This window comes from Labrus bergylta, chromosome 3, assembly GCF_963930695.1.
Source record: "Labrus bergylta chromosome 3, fLabBer1.1, whole genome shotgun sequence".
Taxonomy (NCBI): Eukaryota; Metazoa; Chordata; class Actinopteri; order Labriformes; family Labridae; genus Labrus; species Labrus bergylta.
Window position 1 is genome coordinate 15,837,109 of NC_089197.1, and position 27,385 is coordinate 15,864,493.

Here is a 27,385-nt window from a genome sequence, read left to right on the forward strand (position 1 = left end):
GGGGGAGGGGCTTTTCTGCCTTTTATTGGAGAGACAGGACAGTGGATAGAGTTGGAAATCAGGGAGAGAGAGTAGGGAATGACATGTAGGAAAGGAGCCACAGGCTGGATTCGAACCTGGGCCACCCACTTGGAAGACCAAAGCCTCCACACATGGGACGTGCGCACTAACCACTGCGCCACCAGCGGCCCAAACAGAGTGTAGTTTGAATGACACTTTTAAGCATGGTGTATTGTGTTATCATCACACTGTTAATATGTGTGACTTCAGCTCCTGAACTTTCTCATCTCGAAGCAGAAAGAGAGTTCTTATCAGTGGGTTAGCGGGAGTTTACACTGTGTTGACTAGGCCGGCATACAGAGAGCACAAAAGCACTTCTGTATTAGTTTAAGGACAGGGCAAACTGCCTCAGAGCTGTGGTAATGATTGAAAAATATGCCTGTAATTGCTGATAAGCCCTGTAATGTTTCAGTAAACTCCTGTCGGCCGCTTTGTTTACAGATGCTAAATCGTCGGTAAACTCTGACTTTGTAGTGCAACGTCAAGTGTCGGCGTCTCTTTGAACCAGTTGTTTTCTCACGGTGCGATGGTGTGCATTGTGTCCTGAGAGACCTGCAAGAGGGTTCAAAAGGGCATAAGCAGGTGAAGACGTGTGTGTAGAGGAAGGATAGGAGCAAAAAAAGAGTTCAGGAAGACTTACACTGAGATTATAAGAAACTTCGTCCCGCGTTTCCGCCTGCAGTTAATCAGTCTGCGTCTCGCAATGCTGTTGTTTATGAATCGGTTTAGAGCCTCATCCACATAGGCGTCTATCAAAAGCTCCAAAATAAATTGTAGAGCTCCATTAAGCTGCAGTGAGGCTGAACCTGACCTCTGAGGTTTCCCCTAATTGATCAATAAACTTGAGATGCTGTTTATTCATGCCAAACTATCAAAACAAGACATTGTTGCCATCATGGTTAATGTTTTTGTCTTTCAGAATATTTGTTAACTGTTTATGCTAATGAGAACACCCTGTCAGGCTGCACTACACACTGACACCTCTGAGTAAGTAAGTAAATAAATTGTATTTACGTGTAGCAGCAACTTTCAAGAACAGACGTCACAAAGTGCTTCACAATCAAGAATTGAGCAGAGACATTACAAACAGGCAGTAACATACAATCAGATACAGACAGATCAAGAAAAGGCAGGTCTGAACAGATGAGTCTTCAGCTCTTTTTTTTTAAAAGTGTCCACAAAGTTCGAGGTTCTCAGTTCCGGGGGAAGACAGTTCCAAAATGTAGGTGCAACAACCTGAAAAGCACAGTCTCCTTTTGTTTTCAGCCTCGTGCGAGGAACAACCAGACCCTGGTCAGAGGACCTCAGGGACCTGCTGGTGTTATATGGCCTCAGCCGCTCAGTGATGTAAGCCGGAGCTTGACCATGCACGGCTCTGAACACAATAACAAGAACTTTAAACTGTATTCTGAAACTGATGGGGAGCCAGTGTGAATGGTAGTGTTAGCCTCATGGATAACAGCGCTTATAGTATAGCCAACAATTTACCAAGTCGGATGGGCTTTTGTACAAGAACGAAGGTTTTGTAGATCAGTGGTGCCAGGCCTGTTAAAAAAAAAACATATTTATCAAATTCAGTGCTTTCCAAACTTTCTCTGTTCAAAAAACGATCCTGCTCTACACAGCGCCCCCTACAGTCCACTTCCATTGCGATGGCTTGATTAGATTTGTTTTTTGGTTTGTTTACAACTTTGCTTTGTTAATGTATACTCTCTGTGTGTTTACGGTAACATGAAGTAAAATGAATGAATGTACAGTAGGCTGTAAATTGTTTCAGAACAGGGCTGAACACTCAGATGATGCAGACGGCTGTCCTGGAGCTCTAGACTTCCATGGAGCCCAGTGACATCCAAATCCCTGGATTTACTGCAAATCAGTTACATGTTACTGAAACTGTTTGATCAGATGAAGATTTGTTTGGGGATTTGCAACACTGAAAATGATTATCAATGAAGACAGAATCATTTCAGATCTGAACCATGCGCACCCTTCTTAAACAAAAAAAAAAAAGTCTTCTCTCTATTTTCTTTATATTTTTGATCTCCTGATTTTGATTTGTTGGTTGATTTGTCACTGAGGTCAAATCAATCCATGACTCCGGGAGTGGGGTGTCAGAGGTGCTTCAGAAAGAAATCACACTGAAGAGTTAAGAATTGTGTTCATTTATTTAACATTCATTTCTTGTGACAGTTATAACTTAAAGGACTTAAAAAAAAAAGAAGAAAAATAAGGTCTATATTTTCATTTCAGGCCCATAATGTCCTCCTCTGTTGGGCTCTTAGTCTCACTTCCCCCTTAGGACACCCATGTGTGCTATAGCTCTGCTGGGATGAGGGGCACTGTTCCAAAATCAAAAAAAAAGTTTGATTTATTTTTCTAGATCATAAGATTAGAATTACATATTTAGTATCTGGTTGATCTTAGCATGTGTCAGTGCATCTATTTGACCTAAATAACCTTTAAAAATGAGGAACGTGCATACTTTTTTTTTTTTCAATAAAAAAATAAAGAACTGCTTATATGTCCACATTTAGATTCTAGATCTCTTCAAGGAGAACAACACATTTCACTTTAATTTAATTTGTTGCGCTTTTGTCAACAGGGCCGGGTGACGGATTTAACCGGGGTCCGGCTATTTAAATTACCTTCAAATCATAAAAGCAAAGAAACGACAGGCCTACTTCGCGGGGGGAAAGGTTAGGAGAAACAGGCAGAAAGCAGCTCTGATTTCACCGGAGCAAATTACCTTTATATCAGCGCCAGAGACAGCGGTAATCTGCCTGATAGAGAGCTGAGGGCGAGAGAGAGAGAGAGCTGAGGGCGAGAGAGAGAGAGAGAGGTGGGCGGGCCTGCTGGGGCGCTCCAATTTTCTGGAGGTCAACTACACGCGCGCGCACTTGCACCAGCCAATTACATATCATGAGTGGGGGGCGAGGAGATTCTGTTTTATTCACATCAGCAGAATGGATTTCAATTCCCTGAGATACACGATTTAGAGCCTTTAGGGTGGAGGTAGGAGCTATAGTCTGGATTAGACCGTGACTCACACCATGTGCTCTGTTTGTTACTGAAGGTGTTTGGCTGCTTGTAAAGGGAGGAACCAATGAGGCTGCTTCATTTAGAAAAGTATCCAACACCTTGATTATCTTCGAGACCAAATTGTTAGCAATTGGAATAGAATTAATTTATTGAAGAAAAAAAAACAGATTTTACATTGAAAGGCATGAAATGAACTATTTTTTCATAATTATTCAATATAATAGTAGATCTTTTTTTTTTTATTAATCTGTGAGTAAAATGTATGAAGTTCCCAGAGCTTAATCCATCTTTAAATGCTTTGTGTTGTCCGAGCACCCTGGACGAACAGCTCCCATCTCACTTACTGAACTGTACAATTTTAAAAAAGGAATATATTTTCTAATTTCTCCTTTTTCCTTAATGTTTAGTTATTTGTACAGTATTTAGTTAATTAACCACCAAACAGCCAGGAGATTTAAGACCTGCTAATGGTGTCCTGCAATGCACCACCTGCACACCTCAGAGTTTAGGTTTATTTTACATTGTTACTAAAGTGTACACCTAAAGGGTTGGGATATTATTACAGTCTTTTAACATTTGATGAGCCAAAAAAAATAAAAAAATAAAAGAGCTTTTATTTTCCCACGAGAAGTCATTGAAAAATCGTTTAACCTGTCATGGTGGAAAATTAAATTCACTCTTTATAGCCTATAAAAAAAATACAATTAAAGATTGGTTTTAAATTAAGGAGGCTTGTGGATTGTTTCCGATTCTTTGGCCTTGACAGTAAGCACTTTGAACACAACGTTTCGTTTAAATATAACCGAGATGTGGTCCAGATGAAGTTTCACTGGGTCCTTTGCAGGTTTGATATTCAGTATAATAATAACAAACACGTTTCTCGACATAAAAAGAGGCTCAATTAAAAGACCTGAATAAAAAATATTTTCCCCAAAAATCGTGATTGACTGTGCTGCACCATGATGATGTTCTTTTAACCTTTTTAACCTTTATTGTAACCTTTAATTATGTGTCCAGACTACTTCACTGAAGTGACCGTGTTAATCGAACATTTCAGACTCTCCTGATGCTTCTCTGCTTTTATGGTTTTAATTCAGCATCAGTTCACCTCAAACAAAGGACCAATTAACTTATAGTCTCTCTCATCTGCCAGTTCATTACACTTTGATAATGTTTGTGTGCAATTCTTGGTTGTAAACTCTAGTGACATCGGTGTGGCTGATGATTTAATACCGGAGGTAACAGAATATTTTCCCAGAAAATCAGAGGTATCCAATCACCTTAAAAGTGCTGAAAAACAGCCAGTGTTTGGTGCTAAGGTGTGCTGTACGTTTCCAGCGTTGATAATTAGTTTGGATGATGCAAAGCGGTGTATAAATAATTCTTAGTTTATGGTAAGGTAGGAACTGCAATCTGTGGACCGTCTGAAGAGCTGGCAGTAAGATAGATACTGAAAATACAATTGGCTAATCTTCTAATGTACCTTGGCGCTTTGATGCAGTTGGAGGTGTTTGCAGGCGGGACAGGGGTTGGACATTACCTCACTCTGAATGCTTTCTGGGGGGAGAAACGAGCGAGTAATTAGCTGATTAGAGGCCCGTCAGAGCAGCTCAGCCTGCAGCCAATCAGCGCACAGCGGCCTGCAGGGGTGGAGGAGGAGAGCTGATGGAGTCAGGCTACCTCTGGAAAGTAAGCGTTAAACATCAGGACGGATGCAATGATGCAGACTGACATCTGGAGGAGCCATAGCCCATAAAGAATCAGGTGGAGGGATGCACGTGCAAACTCCAGTGTTAGTTTAAAAAAGATATTATAAGGACCTAAGTCGTTAGGGTAGGAATTAGTAATGCATTAATCCGTATTTTTGAGCATATTGGTGATTTTTTTTAAATAAATAGATAAGAACGTATGAGTTGGTGAGTGAAGAGGCTCCACTGTCCGCGCGTTGACGCACGGTACAGGTGCGCACCAGCCAATCTCGACGTGTTGGTGTTTTTGAAGACTCTGCGTTCCTCCTGCGTGAATCCATGATGGAAAAATCAAGAAACTTCAGAATTGACGCCCTGCTTGCTGATAAGACTAACCGTGGCAGCAGAGACCTCTCCCCGGGTCTGAGCAGCGACAGTCCCGCAGGCAGCCCGGTCTCCTGCCGCCGTGCTGACACCCCGTCTCCGCGGGCCGCCGTGCAACTGCAGACCGGACTAATCCCCAAACCTGGTGTGCTAAATCTCCCGCATCCAGGACTCGCTGCAATCCCCGGCATGTATCCTGCACCTATGTACCCTCTTTCCGCGCTGGGTGGGCAGCATCCCGCGTTCGCATACACCGGGTTCACTCAGTTTACGCAGACCTACCCGGAGCACCTGAAGGCAGCGGCCATGGCGGGATATCTGCCGCTGGAGCACTGGATTCGCGCCGGGATCACGATGCCACGACTGCCAGATTACAGCTGTAAGTATAGGTTAGCTGTGGTCCTTTAAGTTTTTTTTTATGGGTCTGAGACATCCAGACTATTGAACGCAAAGGGCAAATACAAAAAGAGGAACGACAGGTGCAAAAGTACAGCTTTCACATTCCTCACAGAAAAGACCTGATTCTGTTGAACTTGTTAACCGCTTTCTGTTATCAGTTTTACAGAAAGATTGAATCAGGGTGTTTGACTTCTGAAGAGCTGAACCGCAGAGGTTATAAAACATAAACAGTAATTGTCAAAGAAGTTCAGATAAGACAAACCTGCTCTTTATTATTATTAGTAGTAGTAGGCTATTATTATTAGTATTATTAGTATAACTATTACATTTGTTTGTATTAGGCCTAATATAGCTATTATTATTAGGCTATGCAGTGTTCCAAAATAACGTTAAAAAGGCCTATTAAATTTTTTTTAAATAAATTAAAAAAACACACTTTTCAGATGTTGTCTAATGTTACAAGAAGCACAGCTGTATTCTTTTTACTCTGAAAAGCAATACGTCATAAATTAATAATTCCATAACAACCAGTATTATAATAATTTATAACCTGTTTTATAAAAGCAGATCGTCCCAGTCATGTCTTGTATGATGTTTTATTCAAAGAATAAGGGAGCCCTTTATCAATCTTCCTTTCAAAACGGCCACGCATACCTCTTGTACTCGCTTTTCTCTTGTTTACTAAAGCCTCAAGCTCTGCGTCATATTTTAATTTCGGCCCATTTATCTCTCTATAAACGCCACCCGGATGAAAATTGTCTTTGTGAGATGAAGAAACTATAAACAAACACCTTAAACCGTTCTGTAGTTCATCAATAAAAACCCCAAAGCCTTCATTGAATTTTCATTAAGTTAATGGCATGCCTGTGTTTTTATGGCCCCTGTGCCCGCTTCTGCCGTGTCCCCCCGTCAACAATAAACTGGAGTAAAGCTATTATAGTTAATGATGGCCCGAGAGTGCGGCCATATGTGAGCTTGTTCCATCCAACAAAATACACTCAACTTCCTGTGTCCTTGAATACTTCTAAGATATATCTATCTATATCTATATCTATATATCTCTAACTAGTGGGAGTGCAAATGTGGCCAAATATTTCCGTTTTTGTAAGACTTGAATTTTCTCTAAAGACTGATAAGTTTAAATACATTTAAGTTTAAATTAAAAAAATATAATTTTCATACATTGTAATAAATGTGAATGTGTCAAATGAAAAAAATAAAAAAAATTAAAAACAACATAGATTGTCATATGTTGATGATGACTTTGCTCTTCCTCCCTCAGCGGGCCCTCAGTCTGGTCTGTTGGGGAAGTGCCGGAGGCCCCGCACCGCCTTCACCAGTCAGCAGCTGCTGGAGCTGGAGAACCAGTTCAAGCTTAACAAGTACCTGTCCAGACCCAAACGCTTCGAGGTGGCCACCTCACTCATGCTGACAGAGACACAGGTAGGAGACACACACTGGTCCTTTTAATGAGACAAAACTACAATTCACAGGGTCACCAGCTTTTATCCAGTCAAGGAGGCCAGTCACGTCATTGTCATCTAACAGGATCTTAACACTTGTTCTTCATAGAGTTCAGCATATAGAGAATTATATAGAATATATAGAGAGAACATAGAGTTGAGAGTAGAGCATCAAAATACTGGTTGTGCACAGCTGTGGGACATTTGGTCTCAGTATCCCTCAAACATCAGCAGTAATGTGTGCAAAATCACTCGTCACAAAACATTCAGACAAAACGTCCAGACTTACTTCATGAGATAATTTGATGTGGGAACACCTCCTTCAATACATGTTTTTCGATAAGTGGCCTGCCCCTTGTCCAATAAATGCAGAATTAAACTATGAGTCACAGAAAAATAAGTTTGAGTAACATCTCAAAATATGACAACAAAATCAAGAGCTTCATGTTTTAAAGATAACATTTATGCTACAATAAAGACATTAATGGAAAATTAAAACAATGAATGAGCCTTTGACTGTTTTCGGAGTCTGGTAAATGTAGCTCTGAAATTACTGAATGTAGAATTTTTTATTCTTTAGTTTTTTACATTTTTTAAAGGGAGGTTGAATTTCACAAAAAGGGAATAAAAGGCCTGGAGATTTTTTTGTTAACTTTAATTGTCAGTTAAATATAATTTGCAGATTTACAGATTTATATATTTAAATCAGAACAGTGTTGAAACACAAAGAAAAAAAGAGTAGAAACATCAGGCAGAGAAAACTGAAGAGGACTGGAATATATAGAAAAACTGGTTTTACAAAAAGGAAACAGAGTGACAGATTTTCTGTTTTATGATGGATTAAATACAATTCATTTTTAATAATCTAATCAGATTACCGCTGGATTTGGAAACCTTTTTATAAACACATTTTCTTGGCTCTGTCTTCTCTCTGCAGGTAAAGATCTGGTTCCAGAATCGGAGGATGAAATGGAAACGCAGCCGGAAGGCGAAGGAGCAGGCCTCTGCCTCGGCCCAGTCTGAGACTCAGAAACTACGCAGCGGAGGAAAAACAACCACAGACAAATCTGATGATAGTGGACAGGCTGTGAATCCAGACGATGCAGGGGAAGAGCTTGATCTGGAGGATGGAGACGAAGAGGATGATGAGGAAGAGGAGGCAGACGAGGAGGAAGCGCACAATGGTTTCCCTCTTTCTTTGGGTAACAGAGTTGGGATGCCACGATCCACGGACTTCCTGCAGCGCAGTACAGATGTTAGCTACAGCCCCAACAGCCCTTTTTCTGATGACGAGCTGGAGGGGGTGCAGGTAGGAGGAGGTGACAGGAAGATCGGGGCTGGACTGTGAAAAGACACCCAGAAAACACTGATTTGAATTGAAGAGACTTTTCAACGGGACATGTCCGTGTTTGTGGTCTCTAGAAAAGACTGAACTTTGTCTGGGCTGCTCTCTGAATGTTTTTTTGTCAAGACAATTTAAAGAAATTACAATTATTGATGCAGCTTCCAAACCAATACATAGACTGTATAAACTATCTGTGAATAAATCATCTCTAAGTACTGTACATTTTTTGTAGCATGCTGAAAAGGGTCACTATTTCCATCTAAATTAAGCTGTTGTTGTTTACATTGACCTTGCTCATCTTCATTAAGCTCTATAGCTCTATATACAGTAAAGCCACACGCTGAATGGAAGATAAGTGAACAACTGTGCGTTCAGACGGCATGAGACTGTAGAGCAGCTTCCACTGCGTCATAAAGACAAAAACAGCAGACTGAACTGTGTGGTGTCGTGACTGAATGATCAGCTGCTTCTCTGTTTGCTACTGTTCAGAACAATCACCTATTTTACTTTCATGCTTACTATGTGAATATTGATGTTTTTTTTATCATTTGTTCCTGATGATGTTTATGTATTTGTTCGTGTCACTTACATTTAATGAGTTTAATTTATTTGAATGATTGCAAAGAGGAATCATGTGTATTTATCTGAAATGTGTCTGTGGTGGAACTGTGAAATAAAAAAAAAAAAGAGCTGAAAAAAAGATTTCATTTTTAATTAATTAGTCTTTTTACTTTTCTTTTTCTTTTTTTTTTTTACAAGTTGAATGAAGTCGCCACTACCTCCTGAAAATGCTTGTAAGATGATGATTAAAAGAACCAAGAAACCAAAACGTAGTTGTCATCACAAATTGGTGCTTTAAGTTATTCAGTCTATAAGCAGGAAAACATGCTTGCAAAGACTTTGCTTCTTTTTTTTTTTTTTTTTTTGAAGGTTTTTGTCCCCAAAATAATTCCTCTATACAATGAATAAAGAAACAGAAGAATAAAGCTGCAGGAAGAAGTTCATCCTGAAACTCCATCTTGCATGTTGAGAAACTCCTGAAAAAAAGTAGAAAGAAAGAAAGCAGAATTTTTGTTTTTGTCATATTTTGGGTGGTTTTTGCCGTTATTAGATAGAACAGATGATGAGAGAACAGAAATTTGGAGGGGGGGGGGGGGGGGTGACAACAAGCAAAGGGACGCGGGTGAATTCAAACCCACGGCCGCTGCGACGAGGACTATAGCCTCTTTATATGGGGAGCTTGTCATAACCACTAGGGTATCCAGCACCCCCAGGTGCAATCTTCAACATTTGCTATTTTAGTTAAACATCTTAGAACTAACATTTACTTATTAGCACTTAACATGAGGTGCAGCCAAGGAGAGTGGAATGGTTTGCAGGTGTTTGTTCAAAATCCACAAAGGAAGAAGTTCTTGTCTAATAGAGCTGAAGGGTTTGATGTTTGAAATGAATTTGGGACAACCAGGATTACAAATTAGCCAGCAGCAGTAGAATGATTTCACTCAGAACCACAAAGTTGGTCCTGTAGGTGGAGCTAGAGGAAAAGTCTGGGGTCAATAAGGTCAATGGGATTCATCCTCTAGGAACCATGAATGCCTGAACACAATGTCTGAAAATTGTTGAGAGATTTCAATCTGGACTAAAGTGGTGGAACGAGCGACCAACAGACCAACATTCAAACCAAAAAGCAAGAAAACTTTGTGAGTTGTGGTCAAAATTAAAAGATGGTTAAGGTTCAACTTAAAACCAATAATAAGTAAATGATTTATGTTCTAATAAACTATCTTGTATTTGAAAAAAAAAAGTGTTCATTTATCCTTCAGCTCCCATCTAATCGTTCACTGTGTGCAGCGAGTCTGTTAGCAAAGCGAAGCAATTCTCGGTCATTTTACAGTTTGAATTTATTACAAAGGCTCTCAGATATTAATTACTCGGTGGGGTTTACTGATGGCCAAATAATTAAGTTAATGAAGAGGAAGTAAAGCAATCAAAAGCCTGATGGTGATGTCACACAGGGCCATTTTAATTTCCAAGAGCAACAGCATGATGAGTGTGTGTAAGTGCGGCGGGGATTTTTATTAGGCAGCCGTGATTAAAGAGCAGACTGGAGGACACGCAGTATGGTGTCATTTAGCCCCCTTTCAGACCACAGTCACATGTTTATACAGAGATTAAATGCAGTGTTAACTGACTTGACAGACACTAGAGACTGGTCCCTGCAGAGAAGCCAAAAAGCAGGGCTGTTTAATATTTGAGGGTTTCAATAAAGGGGTACTAGGCAGAATCTGAATCTGGAGTTAACCCAAAGTACCAGGATTTTTTAGTCAAATAGAAACTATTATTCAAGGAATTAAAATAAACCAAAAGTGTGTTGAGTGTGAACTTTTTGCAATCTAAAGACCAGCAGAGCAGGGGCATGTCCAGACTTTTTGTACTGGGGGGGCCCAACTGGGACAATAACTTGTGAAGGGGTGGCCTCAAGCTTCTGTTTGCACTAATCACATTGACTTTCAAGTAACACAAGATAATGGAAACATATACATCTGTTAATCTTAATTCATCAAGGATTAAAAACAACATGTCTAAAGTCACAATTTTTTGTATTTTTAAGATGGCAAACAAACATCTACACTATAAGCTGCCTGTCGCAACACATCTTGAATAGTGGATTTCAATATAAGTCCCACTTCCGGAAAAGAATAGCCAATAATAGTCAAGGAATTTGGGGTGGCACCTGGGTGGACAATTAGATTTAAAAGGGTGGCCATGCGACCCCTGGTCACCCCTCAGGACACGCCCCTGCAGCAGAGACATTCAAATTAGTCCACTGATAAAGATAAAGATAAAGATAAACTTTATTGATCCCCCATGTGGGAAATTATTGCGTTACAACAGCTCAAGAAAACAGGAATATAATTATAAAAAATAACAAGAAGTTAAAAATCAAACATATTTACATCAGTTAAATAAAGGGAGAAAAAATACAATAATAGAATAATACAACGCTTATTACAGTGGTAAATGGATCTTGCATGCATTAAATGTAAAGATTTCGGCATATTTAAATAACATACTTTACTCCTGATTTCGCACACCAAGACGCCATAGTGCCAACACGCTCTTCCTCAGTTGGCTTGAAACATCACTTAATAAATCCTTCAAACGGGAGCTTCTTGTTGTGAAGATCTTGCTTTTACGTTCTTTGCCTGCTCAATAACTACTCAAGAATGTGATAAAAGTTTTAACATACTAAGCGGCCTTTGTTTTTCTTTTGTGTTTTTGTTTCTCAGCAATAGTCAAAGAGAGCCAATTTCTTCTGTCGTCGTCAGATGCTTCACAGAGGGTTTGTCCGAGAACAGGTACTTAACTTTATTTGGATGCATTTCTGTTTCTTCCATTTTGTAAAATATTTTTATTAATATTTAGTGTTCACACTATATTATAAAATGCCCATTTCTTTCCACAAATGCTCATCTTCTCTCTCCAGATGCAATCATAAAACATTTAAAACCATCCCCTGCCATCCCTGGGACCACTTCTGCTCCCTGCACTGTTTGATATTGTTTGTTCTGTTACACTAGTTATTTTTATTTATTAATAAGAAATATTAGATTTATTACCATTTTATTCATGTTTGTTTAGAAGTATTTTTTTTTTTTTTTAAATAAAGAAATTCTGTTAAATATAAAGATGTATGGCAGTTTTCTTTAAGTCTATGAATATTGTCTTTGGTGGTCAAACTGTCTGCAATATAAGGGGCAACTGCTGAAATCTTGCCTAGGGCACCAAAATGGTTAGGTGTTAGGTGTCTATAACCTAAATCTCAAATATTATGCAAAATACACTTCACCATGATTTTCTTACTCTAATATGTGTTCCTAGTCTGTCACCAGTTATTATAAAAGTAAATCCTCTTCTTTTGGTTACTGCAGCTAGGTGTTTGTTCTGCCCTCAGAGTCTGCCTTCTCACGGAGAAAATTGGGCATGGAGCAAGAAATTTAACACAAAGAACCACATCCTCTTTCAGAGAGGGGCGAGGTCAGCTACAGTCACAGAAACAGCCTGTTCTGAGCAGATAGTCACTGGATATGTTAATATCCGCAGATATTATCGGCTGACTGATTTATCGGTCGAGCTGTAGATGATAGTGCAATTAAATGTGCAGCCTTTGCATGCAACTGACATATAACCACATAGTCTACAGGTTGATCCTAACCAATCGCAGTAAAATGTACACATGCTGTGTGAGAAAGCATTGCTTGTCTGCATAAATACAATTTACTTGGACCTGGACCTGCACAAGAAATACGACTGCAGACTTTCCCTTTCATTCTTTGAGAAGGTGTGTCTTTCATGAATGTAAAAATTGAGATTCCTATCTTCTGAGATTTTAGATAGATTCATAACTTCCAAAAATGTATTTTTTTTGGGGGGGCTAATCAGTCACTTCCTGCTAAGTGCCAAGGCTAGCTCTTTCACTCCATGCCAAATTGTTTTTCAAATACTAATGTATAAATAGACTTTGAATCATGGTTCTTACACTTAAACTGGAACGTTAGCGTATGTGTTGGCGGGTTGGTGCATGCGAGCCTTACAGGCTGAACTGTTGAATGTGTTGATGTTTTGTGTTGGACCTGTGGAGTCATTTCAAGGAGCTTTCTGCCAGTAAATATAAGTATAAATGACTCTGGGACTCTGTTCTGCGGTTAATGCACACTACTGATGTTGATGTACAAATATATCTCCTCAAACATAGTTTCCTGTTTATCAGGTTCACTACTGCAGAATTTTTCTAAAGGTGTGAAGATCCTAACTGTGATGTTGTGGTTTAAAGGTGTGAGTGATGTCTTTTAGGGCTGTCACACTTGCAAAAATCTCCTGAAAAACTCCTTGAGGATCTGTATGTGTGAACGCAAACAGCCTAACTTTTCCCTCGGACTTCACCCGGAGTGTCTCCTGCCAGACCCCTAGTTTTTCTGCAGCAAGTCAGAGTGAGCTGAATTGAGAACGCAGCAGGATATTCTCAGAATAATTCACCTAGAGCCCCCCCCCCCACTCTCTGTTTTATATGAAAAGAAATGTTATTAATACCTTAGAAGCTATTGAAGAGGTCGTAGACACTCAGAGGGGTATCTTTCATCAGGGCACCTGCAAAAATGTTGGCATGTGTTTATGAATTGTAGCGCTGATGAATTAAAGGCTTTTTTATTAAATTCCTCTTCTTGTGTCTCCGACATCTTCAAAAGTTTCTAAGTTGGGTCCCCACGCTGAAAAGCACCAGAGGGACACGTTCTTTTAAAACTTGTGTTAACACCCATGCAGCACTCTGTGCATCTGCTTTGTTTGACATGAATACCTTAATGTGTCCTCAGATCAGGAAAACCGTACTGACCTTCATCATCCAAAATGGAGAGCACCAGAAACTGTTGAAGGGTGGTTTCTCAGTCAGGATGGAGCGAACTCGCTCGCTCGTGACTTCATGAAACACAGAGAGCATCAAAGAGGGAAACCGAGTACAAACGGCACCCCCTCGCTGAGCGGCCTGAAGGTAACTGAAGCTGACCTCATTCAGCCGGTTTAATCTGAGACACAATGGAGGATAGGGAGAACAATATGATGAATAAACCAGTTGCTTTATAACATTCAAATACATGTATAAATGTATTTTTTTTTTCATCTTCTTAACTCGTAACAGACTTTAAATTCTGCTTTCTTTCTTTTTACTTTTTTTTCAGGAGTTTCTCAACATGCAAGATGGAGTTTCAGGATGAACTTCTTCCTGCAGCTTTATTCTTCTGTTTCTTTATTCATTGTATAGAGGAATTATTTTGGGGAATAAAATCCTTGTATAGAAAATGCACACTATTATATTTTATTATATTATCTCCTTGTTCATATATGTGTGTATCGTGTTTGACGGCTCACATGAAGTAGAGAAGCAGTGAGGTAAAGTAAGAAAAAAACAGGACAACAAACGTGTCATAAAATGTCAAACGTCTATTTGAAAAAAAGTATCTAAACGCTGCCTTTTCTCCTCTTTTCTGAAGAATGCACATCAATAAGCTTGAGCAAATGTCTTCATTCCTTCAAGAATTTAAGATTAAATCGATTTCTTTGATTTTTCTCTGCAAAGTGTATCTTTAGTTTCCACCTTGGCAGAATAGGGTATGGTTGTGCAACAATATTGTAATTTCACAACATTTGAGGCTTTCATCGAACACACTTTTTTACATACTTCATTTACTTTTTTAATCCCGGATGGAAATTCTGGTTTACACTCTGTTACTGAGACATGCTGCAAGTAAAATAAAATACACACACATGCAAAAACTGGAGCTGTGGTCATGCATTAATGGAGAGATGAGAGCGCACCAGAGTTTATTTCCCATAAACAAAATAGTTGAGTTGTCTCTTTATTTTTTTATTAACAGTCTTGGATATTTCAACAATTACTAGCAAAATGGATTTGAATGCATTTTTATTTACACTCTACAACTAAAAAAATATCCCATATCTCAATATAATTTTTCTGTCCTCTCCATCGTAGACGAAAATCTTTCAAGCCCCTCCACCCCTCACCATACACATCGACACATAAACATGCATCCACATACACTAAATCCCTCTATCAGACATGCCTTTGCTGACAAATTACTACATCTTTATTTTTTTGCTGACAATATTACAAAGAAACACAGAGCCCCCTGACGTCCCCAAAAGCCCAAATAAATATTGCACAAATTAATATCTTTTTCTTTTCTTTTTGTGTGTTCCTGTGTTACCATTCTTCATACTGCTGAATAAAGCAGCTTGTTTGCTTCTGACTTCCTGCAATAGTATCTCCACTTCACAACTGATAAAGTGTCTTACTACCCAACAATGCTTAAAGTGCAGAGGTTATACAAAGAATGACAAGTAAAGCTGCCTGCACATGTTTTGCAAAGGAAATTAATTATGTGGAGCAAACGTTTAGGTGACATTTGCTGTATGAAAAAAGTAAAATGTTGTCTTTTTTTTAGCTGCAGAGCTTACATAAAAAAGCGTTACAATTATAATGAGCTATTCTTAGGTTTTCATCTTACTGCTTCCATCTCAATGATCCCCTCAATACTCTCTCTGTGAGCCAGCTGACTGAGTGACTGGGAGCCTGGCTCTCGAGTTTTCCTCCCCGTACTCTCTGCCGTGTTTGCTTGGGGCAGATGAAGAGCTTTCCTGCAGCTGTTCTTAATGGCAGAGTTGGAGAAGTAGTAGACCAAAGGATCCAATGCGCTGTTGAGATAAGTCAGGCTGACGCTGATGTAAAAAGCTGTGGTCAGGTCTTCCAGGGCCGGGCAGACTTCAGATTCCTGCAGGGTGCTGGATACTTTCTTGGTCTTGATCCAAATCAGCAGCTGCATGATGTTGTTCGGGAGGAAGAAAATGATGAAGACCACTGCCACCACTGTGAGGAAGCACAGAACCCTCTTCATCTTTGCATCCTTGGCCAGCTGCCTCCGTCTCAGGAAGACAATGATATGGATCGTGCAGTAGAGAATCACAAGCAGAGGCAAAAAGAAGGAGATGATGAACTCAAACTTATGCCAGATCAGGTTGTGGCCGGGTTGAGTGTTGATCATGAAGCTCTCACAGTAGGTCGTGTTGATGTGCTTTAAGGTGAAAACATGAGTGGTCATGCAGATGGTGATCAGCCACAGTGCCAGAGCTCCACACCAAGCTTTAGAGATGCTCAGAGAGTTGATGGGGTGATGGGGATGCACCACACGCATGTATCTGTCCAAGGCGATCACCATCAAGAAGACGGTGCTGCTGCTGCGGTTCATCGCCAGCAAGAAGAGGCAGATGTTGCAAAAAGTGCCGCCAAACCTCCACTTTATCCCAGAGCTGTAGTAGCTGGCCCTGAAAGGCAGAGCCATGCTGAGGAGAAAATCAGACACTGCCAGGTTGAAGAGCAACACTGTGCTGCTCTTCCACGGCTTCAGGTGGAAGCAGAAGATCCAGAGAGCCAAGCCATTTCCTAATGCTCCAAAAACAAACTCTGTCGCCAGCAGTGGAGGGAGCATACTGATCAGCAGAGTCCCGTTGAATTTGCATTGCATTTTGTCAGAGATGTTGCCTCTCTGGCTGCCGAAAATAAAGTGTTTGTGGTTATTCTGCATTTCCTTGAGGTCATTATTAGCTTCCCCCCGCCCCCATAGCGCTGTAGCTGCAAAAAGACATCACAATGGTTTAATTTACCACTTGTTACTTGCAGCCAGATACTCAGAACGTGAAAAAAAAAAAGATTCTGTGGCCAATTTTGTCTTAAGACATCAACTCGTATATTTCCATGTAAAAACCACTAATTGTAAAAAAAAAAAAAAAAAAAAGCTCCGGATTTAGGGAAGAAGTCTTCAAACCCATTTTTAATTTTGGGATATTTTTTTGACATATTTAGATGGAAACAAAATATCAGAACCCATAACCCGATCTAAGGATACACACACCTACACTCGCACACACGTGGGGACATGGACATACAAACAATTAAGAGAAATTTAACTAAACTGTGTGTCGAGGACATGAAAGCATAGTGCACATATCATCACAATGTCAAAATGACATACCAGGCCTGGACTCCTCTGGAGAGCAGGGTATGGATCCAGACGTTTTTGACTAGTTAGTGTCCGGGCTGCCTTAAAATTTTAAGTTAACTGAACTTAAAAAGATAAGTTGAGATACATTTGTGATTATTCAAAGTAATAAAAGTTTCTAGTCAAATAAACTTGACATCAAGTCAGTTGTAATTAAGTTAACAAAACTTAAACTTTCATGTAAAAGATGTGAATCATACGCTGTGTCTTTTTTTTTTTTACCAGATCTTAGTTGAACACCTTTGTTCAGAGAGTTTGGATGGATGTTTTGCACATTGCACAGCATTAACTAAATTATAGCCCATACAGCTTCATCAAATATCATTTTAACTAGCTTCCAGCTGCTTTAACTTGAAGGACCTTGAGGAATTTTTCTTTGAACTTTCCAGACTTGATTTAATGAGGCGAGCAGAATACACAACGAGCCTTCAGACTGAACCTCTATCAAACTGCAGCTTTTAATTTGGCTGATGAAAAATCATGGGAATCAATAGGAGCTCATTTAGTTGTGTGACTTGTCAGCTGTGTGACAAATGCTATTTGGCCTGTTTTATGACACAGGCCTTTCTGACACAGTACAAAAATCACAGCTAATTGATAAGGCAGTGCAGCAATATATTAGGGTCATTGATTCTGTTTCTCTTCTAGTTTAATCTGAATATACCAGTCATGTTGATTAAAAATACCCCTGCGTAAATTACAGTTATAGTACTGCTGATAATGCTGTCAGTTTTTAGCCGGACTAAAGTGCTGACGGCCTCCGTGCCTGTGTTCTGTTTTAACCAATAATGCATAGTGAGCCTGTGTGTTTCTATAAAAATGCTTCACTGTCTATTGAATCACTCAAGTCACCCCTGAGATGTCAGCTGTTACCAGAAACTCCCATTTTCATAGTTAGACAAATAAATCGGCCTCTTTTTGCTTTGTTGGCTCATAAATCTGAAAACCCTTAAAAAATTTACACCCTGTAGTTTAATCAATCAGCAAAATGTCAGCCTCATTACGTAAATATGAACAGATTGTGCGATCTTTTAACGTAATCACACGGACTGGTGCAGGTTTCCAGGGCCCTGTTCTGTCACTTAACTAATGGGGGAGTCAGGGACTGAGTGACAGGACCTAATAAATTCACATCTGTCCGACTTAAAACGCTGTTCGAAAGCATGGAAAAGGCTCAGTATTTTGCCAATAAAGTTTATTGAAAAGGGCGTGGCCTGTTGGGGGAGGTATGTGTTAGTGGGCGTCATTTATCGTTGCAGGAAATGCCTGATACAGACGTTTTTATCAATTACAGTGCTTATGGTGTTCATGTTCTTGGACCTTATTTGTGGCAGTGCTGAATTCAATTCTCCTGAGCAGTAAAAATAAATATATTTTAAAAGCATCAACACTGTAAGTCTGCGTCATTTTATTGTAAATAAATTTCATTTTATTTTGATATGGGCTAGATGCACTAATGTGTGCATTTGGTTTTATTTGCCAAAGAGCAGCAGAGATTCAGAAAAACATTTAAAAAATCCAAAATATGCATTCAACTTAAACAATAAAGAAAGTGCTTCCCAGAGTGTAAAAATCCTAAAGACAGAAAATTGAGGAGTATCACAGACTTCCACATCCTCAGTTAAAATTGTAGCCTTATGAAGATCGCCATGTTAAAATCTGATTACCTTGGCTTCATGTGAAACAAATATATAGGATCTACAAATATATTTTTTAGGCAAATTTCACCAAAAAAATGTTCAGGGGATGAACGGAAAGTTAGACCTTTAGACACGTATCAAGCAACCATGTTAACAACAGGGCTAATGTTGCCCTCTTGTGGCCAAATGAAATATGTCACTTCTCTAACTACCGCATGCTGCACGCACACACACACACACACACACACACACACACACACACACACACACACACACACACACACACACACACACACACACACACACATACACACACAAAATAATGTGGATGCTCAATTAAAGGAACTTAAGAAAATAAGTGATACTATGTGATTAGTATGGAAGCCCATTTCTGCCAGTTAAAAAAATAAAAATAAAAATAATAGTCATAATTATGAGATATAAAGTCATAATAATGAGATAAAAAGTTGAAATAATTAGATATAAAGTCATAATAATGAGATATAAAGTTGAAATAATGAGATATAAAGTCATAATAATGAGATAAAAAGTTGAAATAATTAGATATAAAGTCATAATAATGAGATATAAAGTCATAATAATGAGATATAAAGTTGAAATAATGAGATATAAAGTCATAATAATGAGATATAAAGTTGAAATAATGAGATATAAAGTTGAAATAATTAGATATTAAGTCATAATAATGAGATATAAAGTTGAAATAATTAGATATAAAGTCATAATAATTAGATATAAAGTTGAAATAATTAGATATAAAGTCATAATAATTAGATATAAAGTCATAATAATGAGATATAAAGTTGAAATAATGAGATATAAAGTCATAATAATGAGATATAAAGTCATAATAATGAGATATAAAGTTGAAATTATGAGACTTTATTATTTTCATTTTTATTTTTTCACTGGCAGAATTGGGCTTCCATAGCTTAGTGATATTGTCCAGTTTGAACAGCGACAAATAAAACAGCCTAAATGATTTATCATTGGTGCTCTATTGTTAGGCTACATAATTACATATTATCAAGTTCACCTCAGCATTGTTAGCACCACTCACTAATGCACTATCATCTTATTCAGCCTTAATGCATCAGTCTCTTTGACCCGGTCGTCTGTAATTTCCGCTCCTTTCTGCAGATACATTTCCTGGTCGATGACGCGTTTGCGTGTCCGGGTTACACTCATAGGTTACAGTCTATAGGCCGGGGGCGGGCGGACCTCATGAGGGCGGGACTTTTCTGGTTTTGAAGCACATGAAGAGGCAGTGAAAAGTCCTTCATGATTTGTGTCAGCCTCCACCCATTAGCCCTGCAAACTTGTTCACTTGAGTGAAGAAGACTGAGCAGAAACTCTCTTGACATCCAGGCAGCCTGCAGACTTTCACTGTGATCGTAAACATGGCGTCTTCACAGATTGGTAAGAGTCCCCTTTTTTTTTTTTAAATTCAGTTTCCATTAATTCGCCTTCGTCACTATAAAGTTTTGTTCCACAACATGCAGGATGCTAGCTCTAGCTAACATTAGCCAACGTGGTCATGGGTAAACCATCCATTACCTTTAGTTTTACAGCTGCTGAAGAGTAAGTGTTTGTAACTATCATTCTCCACTGTCCTCGCAGCGCTTTTGAGTGTGTCGGACAAAACTGGACTTGTGGACTTTGCTAAAAGACTGGTGGATGTGGGTCTGTCTCTGGTGGCCTCAGGTGGCACAGCTAAAGCCCTGCGAGATGCTAAACTGGCTGTCAGGTAGGTGCTGAGGCAAATCTGAAAGTTACAAGTTTAAAAAAAAAAAAAAATGTGCAGCTGCAGATGTGAGAGATGCATTCAGGTCCCTACGCAGATTAAAACTATAATGTCACTGAAAATACTTCATGTTAGTTCCTCTTCATCCAAAACCTGATATCTAACTGAATTGAGCCTTATCTGCAAATGACTGATGGTTTTGATTGTATAATGCTGCTGCATTTAACTACTGTAGTTTATTTTTTTCCCATTACTCCCCACTTCTCATACTGCAGCATACTGAATAATACTATCATTTGTTTGTAAAATAGTTGTCCTGTGAAGACCAGGTTTTAGCTGAAACTTTCAATCAAATTTCCCTAAATCCAGTAGCTGGTTACCGTCTCTAACCTGTCAGCACCTCTGCTCTGTGTCAGGGATGTGTCTGAGCTGACTGGACATCCAGAGATGCTGGGGGGCAGAGTGAAGACCCTCCATCCTGCGGTCCATGGAGGAATCCTGGCCAGGAAAACCCCCACTGACTTGGCAGACATGGAGAAACTGGGCTACAGTCTGGTCAGGTGAGAGAAGCAGATAATACCGAGGACAGGATTAATATTTATTTTAAACAGTGGAGGAAGCTGAACTGGACTTCATTATTACAGAGTCTAATAGAGTAGCAGAGCACACGTGACCTGTGGCAGATCACAAGCTAATATAGACCTGCTGTGTGCCATCGGAGAGCACGCGGAGACAATAATTTGCAAACTGCTGCTCCTGCTTGTAACTCTGTCTTGTGACTCTCATTTGTTTTAGGCGAGTAGAATGTGATCAGAGACTTTGTAGTGTTATCATCGCTGGAGAATATAACTTCATATCTGATGTTGATGCATTGATAGTTAACACACAGATAGAAATAATCAGTTTCTTTTTGGTTCCTTTGCTCAAAATATATTATCTTTTTCAATCATTTTTCTCTCTTTCTATTAATAAATAAAGATTAATTAATCAATTAATGCGTAGTTGTATCGCCCTTTTGTGCATTTTAATTAAAAAGCATGGGGTTGAATGGATCAAGTAAGGAGCTGTGGGAGATTTTCAAAAGTCTGCTGATGTGCTACGATATTGAGGGTAAATAGTGATGATGTAAGTAGTCTGTAACCTTTTTTTATCAATCCATTAATAAAGATAATGCCCAACGTTACTTTAAGCTTCTCAAATGTATTTGCTGCTTTCTGGTCTTAAAAAAAAAGAATAATTAAACACATTTGTGTAATTGTAAAATGAAACGTTTAAAAGAAAAATAATAATGGACAGATTGATAATTTCGCCTGAAAGAGGGATTTCTCAGCTACGTTGTGTGACAGAGAATCCTACTGTTTATTTCCTCTAAAAGGCTTAAAGTAGTAAGAGCACGCTGTTTCATTTGAGTCATTACAGCAGAATGAAAGTCAGGAGACTTCAGTTTGGGAGATAGACCCCCCTCCCCCCCCCCTAATTTGACGAAATAAACCTGTTACCTAAACTAAAGTCTTGTTGGATTCCTGCATCCTGACCCGATGCCCCCATTGTGATAGTACCTCAACTATGAACCCTTCTGAACTCTTACATTTATTCTCTGTTTGTCTCTTGAAGAGTGGTGGTGTGCAACCTTTACCCGTTTGTGAAGACCGTCTCCAGCCCGAATGTTACCATTGAAGATGCTGTGGAGCAGATAGATATCGGTGAGCTGGGAGGATGAGATCATGTGTTAGTAGTTTAAATATAAAGCTACACTTTATTCATAACTGTGCAAAGTGATGCTTTTAAATCAAAACCCCCAAAAACTATTTCTTTTTTTTTTCTTTTTTTTTTATAAATCTGTTCCTTCTTTTTCCTGCTGCACCTTTAAATAAAACATTATTATTGAAGCTTTAGTGTTTTTTTTTGTTTGCTTTGTTCCCAGGTGGCGTAACTCTTCTGAGAGCAGCGGCCAAGAATCACTCTCGGGTCACCATTGTGTGTGATCCTGCTGATTATCCTTTGGTCGCCAAGGAGATGCAGAATTCAGGAGACAAAGATACAACCCTGGAAACCCGCAGGACTCTGGCTCTTAAAGTAACCCACCCCACTCTCCCAGCATTTTAACTTACAAGTTTATGAGCTGAAGGAGTAGCATGTTTAGAGTCTTACATGAAAAACAAAAAAAAACAAGACACCTCTTTTTAAAATGATTTCAGTAGTTTTTTTTTTTTTTTATTCCAACATGGATTAAATCCAGTTTCTCAGATTCACATGTTTGGTGTTTTAGTGAATGAGTATGCTGCCAGGCGTTGCAATTTGTAGTTTTGAAATGACCTCTGTTCATTTATTTATTTGATGCTCCTGTTTCAGTAGAAAACCAGACAGTTAATATTTTTCTGTCCAGACTGTGTCAAGTCCAATCAAAGAAAAAATGCATACTGTGGAAAAACAAATGATTCATGCCTGTCCTATTAAATGAATGAGCAGGATTAAAAAAGTTGTGTAACAGGAGTCTCATGCTGTTAGATCCATCGATCTCATTAGAAAAGGTCTGGGTTTGTCAGTGCTTTGATCTACAGGTTCAGTATCAGTTTAGATTACTCTCCTTAAACATCCCCAGATTGTCTTCCTCAGCTCTGATTCAGGACATTCTTTATGATATCCTGTTTTTGTTTTGTTGTTTTTCTTGTATTGACCCTTTAGGCAAAGTCCAGTAAGGCTAGACGGGTGTTGTAATTTCTGTTCAGGTAGAGAGTTTTAACATCTGACTCACTGAACTGTTCTTTGTTTTGTTGCTTTGGGATGATATCTGTTCTATGTAAATAAATATCTACAGCCCTGTGTTTAATTCACAATCGTCAAGTGACGCGTTCTAAATACCGTGAGGGTTTTAGCCCTAGCTGTGGCAGACGGTAGAAGTTTGTGTTTTTCTCATCGTGCTGTATTTGATGTCCATTGTTCTTCAGGCGTTCACACACACAGCGCAGTACGATGAGGCCATATCAGACTACTTCAGAGGTCAGCACAGCCGTGGTGTTTCCCAGTTGCCTCTGCGCTACGGCATGAACCCTCACCAAGCTCCTGCACAGCTCTACACCCTGCGCTCAGCCCTCCCCCTCAAAGGTAGACACACACACACAGCATGTACATGACATAAATACATGAAGCTGGAGAAAATGATTACGTTTTCCTGTTAATTATAAAGTTTCACTTTTAGCTTAGCACATGCGGCTAACTTTAATCTGTGAAGGTAATGAAATACATCTACAAGCTGTTCAAAAGCTAACTAATGTTACAAGTTATATATAGTTTGGTAACCATTTGATATTTTACATTTATTGAGTATTGATCTTCTCGTTCAGCTTTACCCCATGAAGCAAGTTGATGTATTTTAACTCTAAAGTTTGACCAGATTTAGAAAGGATGCAACTGAAGGAAAAAAACTAACAAGTTCAACAAAGTCAAAACAAGAGTGTGTGTGGCAGTAGGGTCATGTTAATATCCCTTGCTGTTATCTTCCGTATTGATTACAGTCTAAGACAGGAGGTCATGAGGTATAGCTTGAAATATGCTAATTTCCAAACTATATCCGGAAGAATTTCACGAATGATGCCATTCGTTTTAATGATTATTTTTGTCCCTCTTCTTTTTTTTTTTCCTGCTCTCTCTTAGTGGTCAATGGTTCCCCCGGCTTCATTAACCTCTGTGACGCTCTGAACGCCTGGCAGCTGGTCAGAGAGTTAAAGAACGCCCTCGGCATGGCTGCTGCCGCCTCCTTCAAACACGTCAGCCCCGCTGGTAAGACCAAAGAGACAATTCGATACAGTCTTTAACAGAATAAATGCGCGCTGTGGTATCAAGTTCCTTTTTTTTTTTTTTTTTTTTTTTTTTCAATGTTTTTTTTTATCCGTTGTTCTTCTACAGGAGCTGCAGTTGGAGTTCCTCTGACTGAGGAGGAAGCCAAAGTGTGCATGGTGCATGACATGCTGACCGATCTCACACCACTGGCGACAGCTTATGCCAGAGCAAGAGGTCAGAGATGTTGGTATATTAAAGCAGAAACCATCGAGTATCTTATGTTGTTTTACTTGAGATTGTATTAACTCCTCATCCACAGGTTCAGACAGAATGTCTTCTTTTGGAGACTTCATCGCTGTCTCAGATGTGTGTGACGTCCCCACCGCCAAGATTATCTCAAGAGAGGTAAAATCGTTCACCGAAGAACAAATCGATGCTAGTAGAAATGATTGTCATGTTTGTTTTTGCTTTACACCGGGTTTTTTATTTTTTTTATTGCTCCCTCAGGTTTCTGATGGCATCATTGCTCCTGGTTATGATGAGGAGGCGCTCAAGATCCTCTCCAAAAAGAAGAGCGGCAACTACTGTGTGCTGCAGGTGAGAGATTTGTATCTTCTTTCTTTTTTAAATAAAGAAGAGTAGAATCAGAGTTTAGTTTAATTTATTTTTTAATTTAAAATACTTTTTTCTCTTAGATGGATCCGGACTATGAGCCTGATGAGACCGAGGTGAGAGTGTTGTTTGGTCTCTACCTGAAACAAAAGAGGAACGGAGGTCTCATCAATAAGGAGTTCTTCAGCAACGTTGTCTCCAAGGGCTCTGTGAGTCAATGTAGCACATTCAACTTTACCATTATTATGTATTTTCAGCTCATCTTTCTTTTTGATTTTAAGCTTTTTTTTTTATTATATGTAATTGAGTTCATCCTTTGAACTTTTTGTGTCTAAAAGCTGTCTGAGGAAGCTGAACGTGACCTCACCGTGGCCACCATCGCTGTCAAGTACACTCAGTCGAACTCTGTCTGCTACGCTAAAGACGGACAGGTACGAACAAGGCAGGTAGAAGAGGGTGAGGTGGATCTGAATATGCTGCGAGTACGTATCAAATGTTTTCTCTCTGGTCTGTATCTCACAGGTGATCGGTATCGGTGCAGGTCAGCAGTCTCGTATCCACTGCACCCGCCTGGCAGGAGATAAAGCTGATAACTGGTGGCTGAGACACCACCCTCGTGTCCTCGGCATGAAGTTCCGCAGCGGAGTGAAGAGAGCAGAGATGGCCAATGCAATCGATCAGTATGTCAGCGACACCATCGGAGAGGTAAGCGGGTCTCTCTGAGCAACAGGCCTTTTTGATAGAAAGCAGTACTTAGATTGAAGTTGTAAGCTTTTCAGAGTATTTGCCTTCTGTGCACTCTTCGGTTTATTTATTTTCTATTACTGGTGGCTGTCATGTTGAAATGTGAAAAAGGAGTCTTGGGGAATGTTTGCAAACATCACACTGAACATATGCAATACAAACTCCATGATGTAGACATGAGTGTCTGTTCTGTTGACTACTGTCAGATGAGAAAATGTTTCCTTATGATCCGCCTGATTCTTTGTTTGTGATATGTTTCATGGCTGGTCAATCAGAGCTTCAGTTTTTCACTATGGCAACATCAGAATTCAATTCGTGTCTTCACCTGGATGGATCGATTAAGAAAAGATGTGGCTGAGCTGTCTGCTCGGTGATGTTCAGTGTCACATCTCTGTGCCGGATATATAAAACCTGCGTTGTGTGTGTTTTGTGTTGACAGGGCCCAGACTTGGCGGTTTGGAAGTCGATGTACGATGAGGTGCCTGAGCCTCTGTCAGAGACTGAGAAGAAGAACTGGATCAGCTCCCTGCAGACTGTGGCTGTCAGCTCTGACGCCTTCTTCCCCTTCAGGGATAATATAGATCGTGCCAAACGGGTAAATATAACGACTTTCACAAGAGCATGTGTTAATTCTGTGTTCACCTTCAGAAAATGCATGCTGCTGGCCTGCAGAGACGCATGATTCAATCTTTCTGCATGAAGGAATAATTAACTCTGAACACAAGTTTACTTAGGAGCTTTCCAACAGTCTTCTCCAACATGTCCTCCCTCTGTGTGTCTGTAGAGCGGTGTGGAGTATATCGCAGCTCCGGCGGGTTCTGCTGCTGACGCTGTTGTGATTAATGCCTGTAACGAGCAGGGCATCACTCTGGTGCACACCAACATGCGGCTCTTCCATCACTGAGCACCTCAGCTCTTGTTCAGGTGTTCTTCATGCTGCACTCACAGTTTAGCATTATCACTGAATCCTAATCTTTTTCTAACCTCACTGATGCTCAAAACATTCCTCCCCTCATCATGCTGCAGCTTAAAGGTCACAGCTTCACTGTTTTGCAACACATCTTTTTGCATTCCTGACTTGTGAACTTACATTAGAGAGACACAGCGATTGTTAACATTCGTTCTAGGTCATTCACTTTGCATAATAAAAAAATAATGTGAAATAAAATGTTACTTTTGTTTTGTCTTGTTTGAAATGTCTTTACAGCTGATTGTTAATTTACAGTTTACAAAACCTGAAGTCATTCATGTCATACACAATATGAGTTTGAATAACTTGGTGATCCACTTTCTAGTGTCATTATCAGGTTAAGGTCACTGTCACATACTTTGGTTTATAACATTACCATCAGCCTCATCTGTCCTTTGAGTTGAGTACTATTTTGCTAATGTTAGCATTTCCAACAGCCCCTGAACTGACATGTTAAACATTGTACATACTCATCATAAGCACGATTGAATGTTCATTGTGATCATGTTAGCAAGCTGACAGCCTTCAGCTCTTACGCACCACTGTGTCCAAATACACCCTCAACCCAGTTTTTTTTAACAGTTTAAAGATACATTTTAAAAATGAGATTTAAAGGTAATCTAAAGCTTGGATCTCAATCATCTTTTACTGATCTAATTTACAAATGATTTCTGTAATTTGAAGACCCTTTGTCTTGTGTATTTTGTGCCTTTACATTTGGGTGGCTTACTGCACAGTTGTGGAAATAAAGAAACCCTTACCCACCAGAGACAGAAAATCATCTGCAAGACCTCATAGTTGATGCCTTGCTAAATGCTCCTAAATAATACAAAACTAGAACTCGTTCGTAAAATTGCAATTACAAA

At 39.4% G+C, this 27,385-nt stretch overlaps 3 protein-coding genes across 3 annotated transcripts; 2 read left to right on the top strand and 1 right to left on the bottom strand.

The window, feature by feature from the left end:
- Positions 1-4,657: 4,657 nt before the first annotated feature.
- Positions 4,658-9,201, top strand: mnx2b (motor neuron and pancreas homeobox 2b). The gene is made up of 3 exons (XM_020637877.3): positions 4,658-5,550; positions 6,853-7,013; positions 7,971-9,201. Exons 1-3 carry the CDS (start codon positions 5,127-5,129, stop codon positions 8,379-8,381), a joined length of 996 nt encoding a protein of 331 aa, XP_020493533.1. The 5' UTR covers positions 4,658-5,126; the 3' UTR covers positions 8,382-9,201.
- A 5,648-nt stretch (positions 9,202-14,849) lies between these two features.
- Positions 14,850-16,474, bottom strand: LOC109986992 (hydroxycarboxylic acid receptor 2-like). Its single transcript, XM_020637889.3, has one exon. The coding sequence runs from the start codon at positions 16,472-16,474 to the stop codon at positions 15,452-15,454; it is 1,023 nt and encodes a 340-aa protein (XP_020493545.1). The 3' UTR covers positions 14,850-15,451.
- Positions 16,475-19,889: 3,415 nt separating this feature from the next.
- Positions 19,890-26,728, top strand: atic (5-aminoimidazole-4-carboxamide ribonucleotide formyltransferase/IMP cyclohydrolase). The gene is made up of 15 exons (XM_020637943.3): positions 19,890-20,088; positions 20,290-20,416; positions 20,830-20,973; positions 22,028-22,116; positions 22,338-22,489; positions 23,362-23,518; positions 24,068-24,193; positions 24,320-24,427; positions 24,513-24,598; positions 24,701-24,790; positions 24,889-25,014; positions 25,144-25,236; positions 25,328-25,510; positions 25,989-26,144; positions 26,334-26,728. Exons 1-15 carry the CDS (start codon positions 20,070-20,072, stop codon positions 26,451-26,453), a joined length of 1,776 nt encoding a protein of 591 aa, XP_020493599.2. The 5' UTR covers positions 19,890-20,069; the 3' UTR covers positions 26,454-26,728.
- The last annotated feature ends 657 nt before the right edge of the window (positions 26,729-27,385 follow it).

Bases quoted from the DNA above. Each gene is read 5' to 3' on its own strand.
- mnx2b (XM_020637877.3), top strand. From the start codon at position 5,127: ATGATGGAAAAATCAAGAAACTTCAGAATTGACGCCCTGCTTGCTGAT. The intron at 5,551-6,852 runs GTAAGTATAGGT...TTCCTCCCTCAG, and splicing joins ACGACTGCCAGATTACAGCT to CGGGCCCTCAGTCTGGTCTG. The intron at 7,014-7,970 runs GTAGGAGACACA...TTCTCTCTGCAG, and splicing joins TCATGCTGACAGAGACACAG to GTAAAGATCTGGTTCCAGAA.
- LOC109986992 (XM_020637889.3), bottom strand. From the start codon at position 16,474: ATGCAATGCAAATTCAACGGGACTCTGCTGATCAGTATGCTCCCTCCA.
- atic (XM_020637943.3), top strand. The intron at 23,519-24,067 runs GTAGACACACAC...GCTCTCTCTTAG, and splicing joins CTCAGCCCTCCCCCTCAAAG to TGGTCAATGGTTCCCCCGGC. The intron at 24,428-24,512 runs GTCAGAGATGTT...CCTCATCCACAG, and splicing joins AGCTTATGCCAGAGCAAGAG to GTTCAGACAGAATGTCTTCT.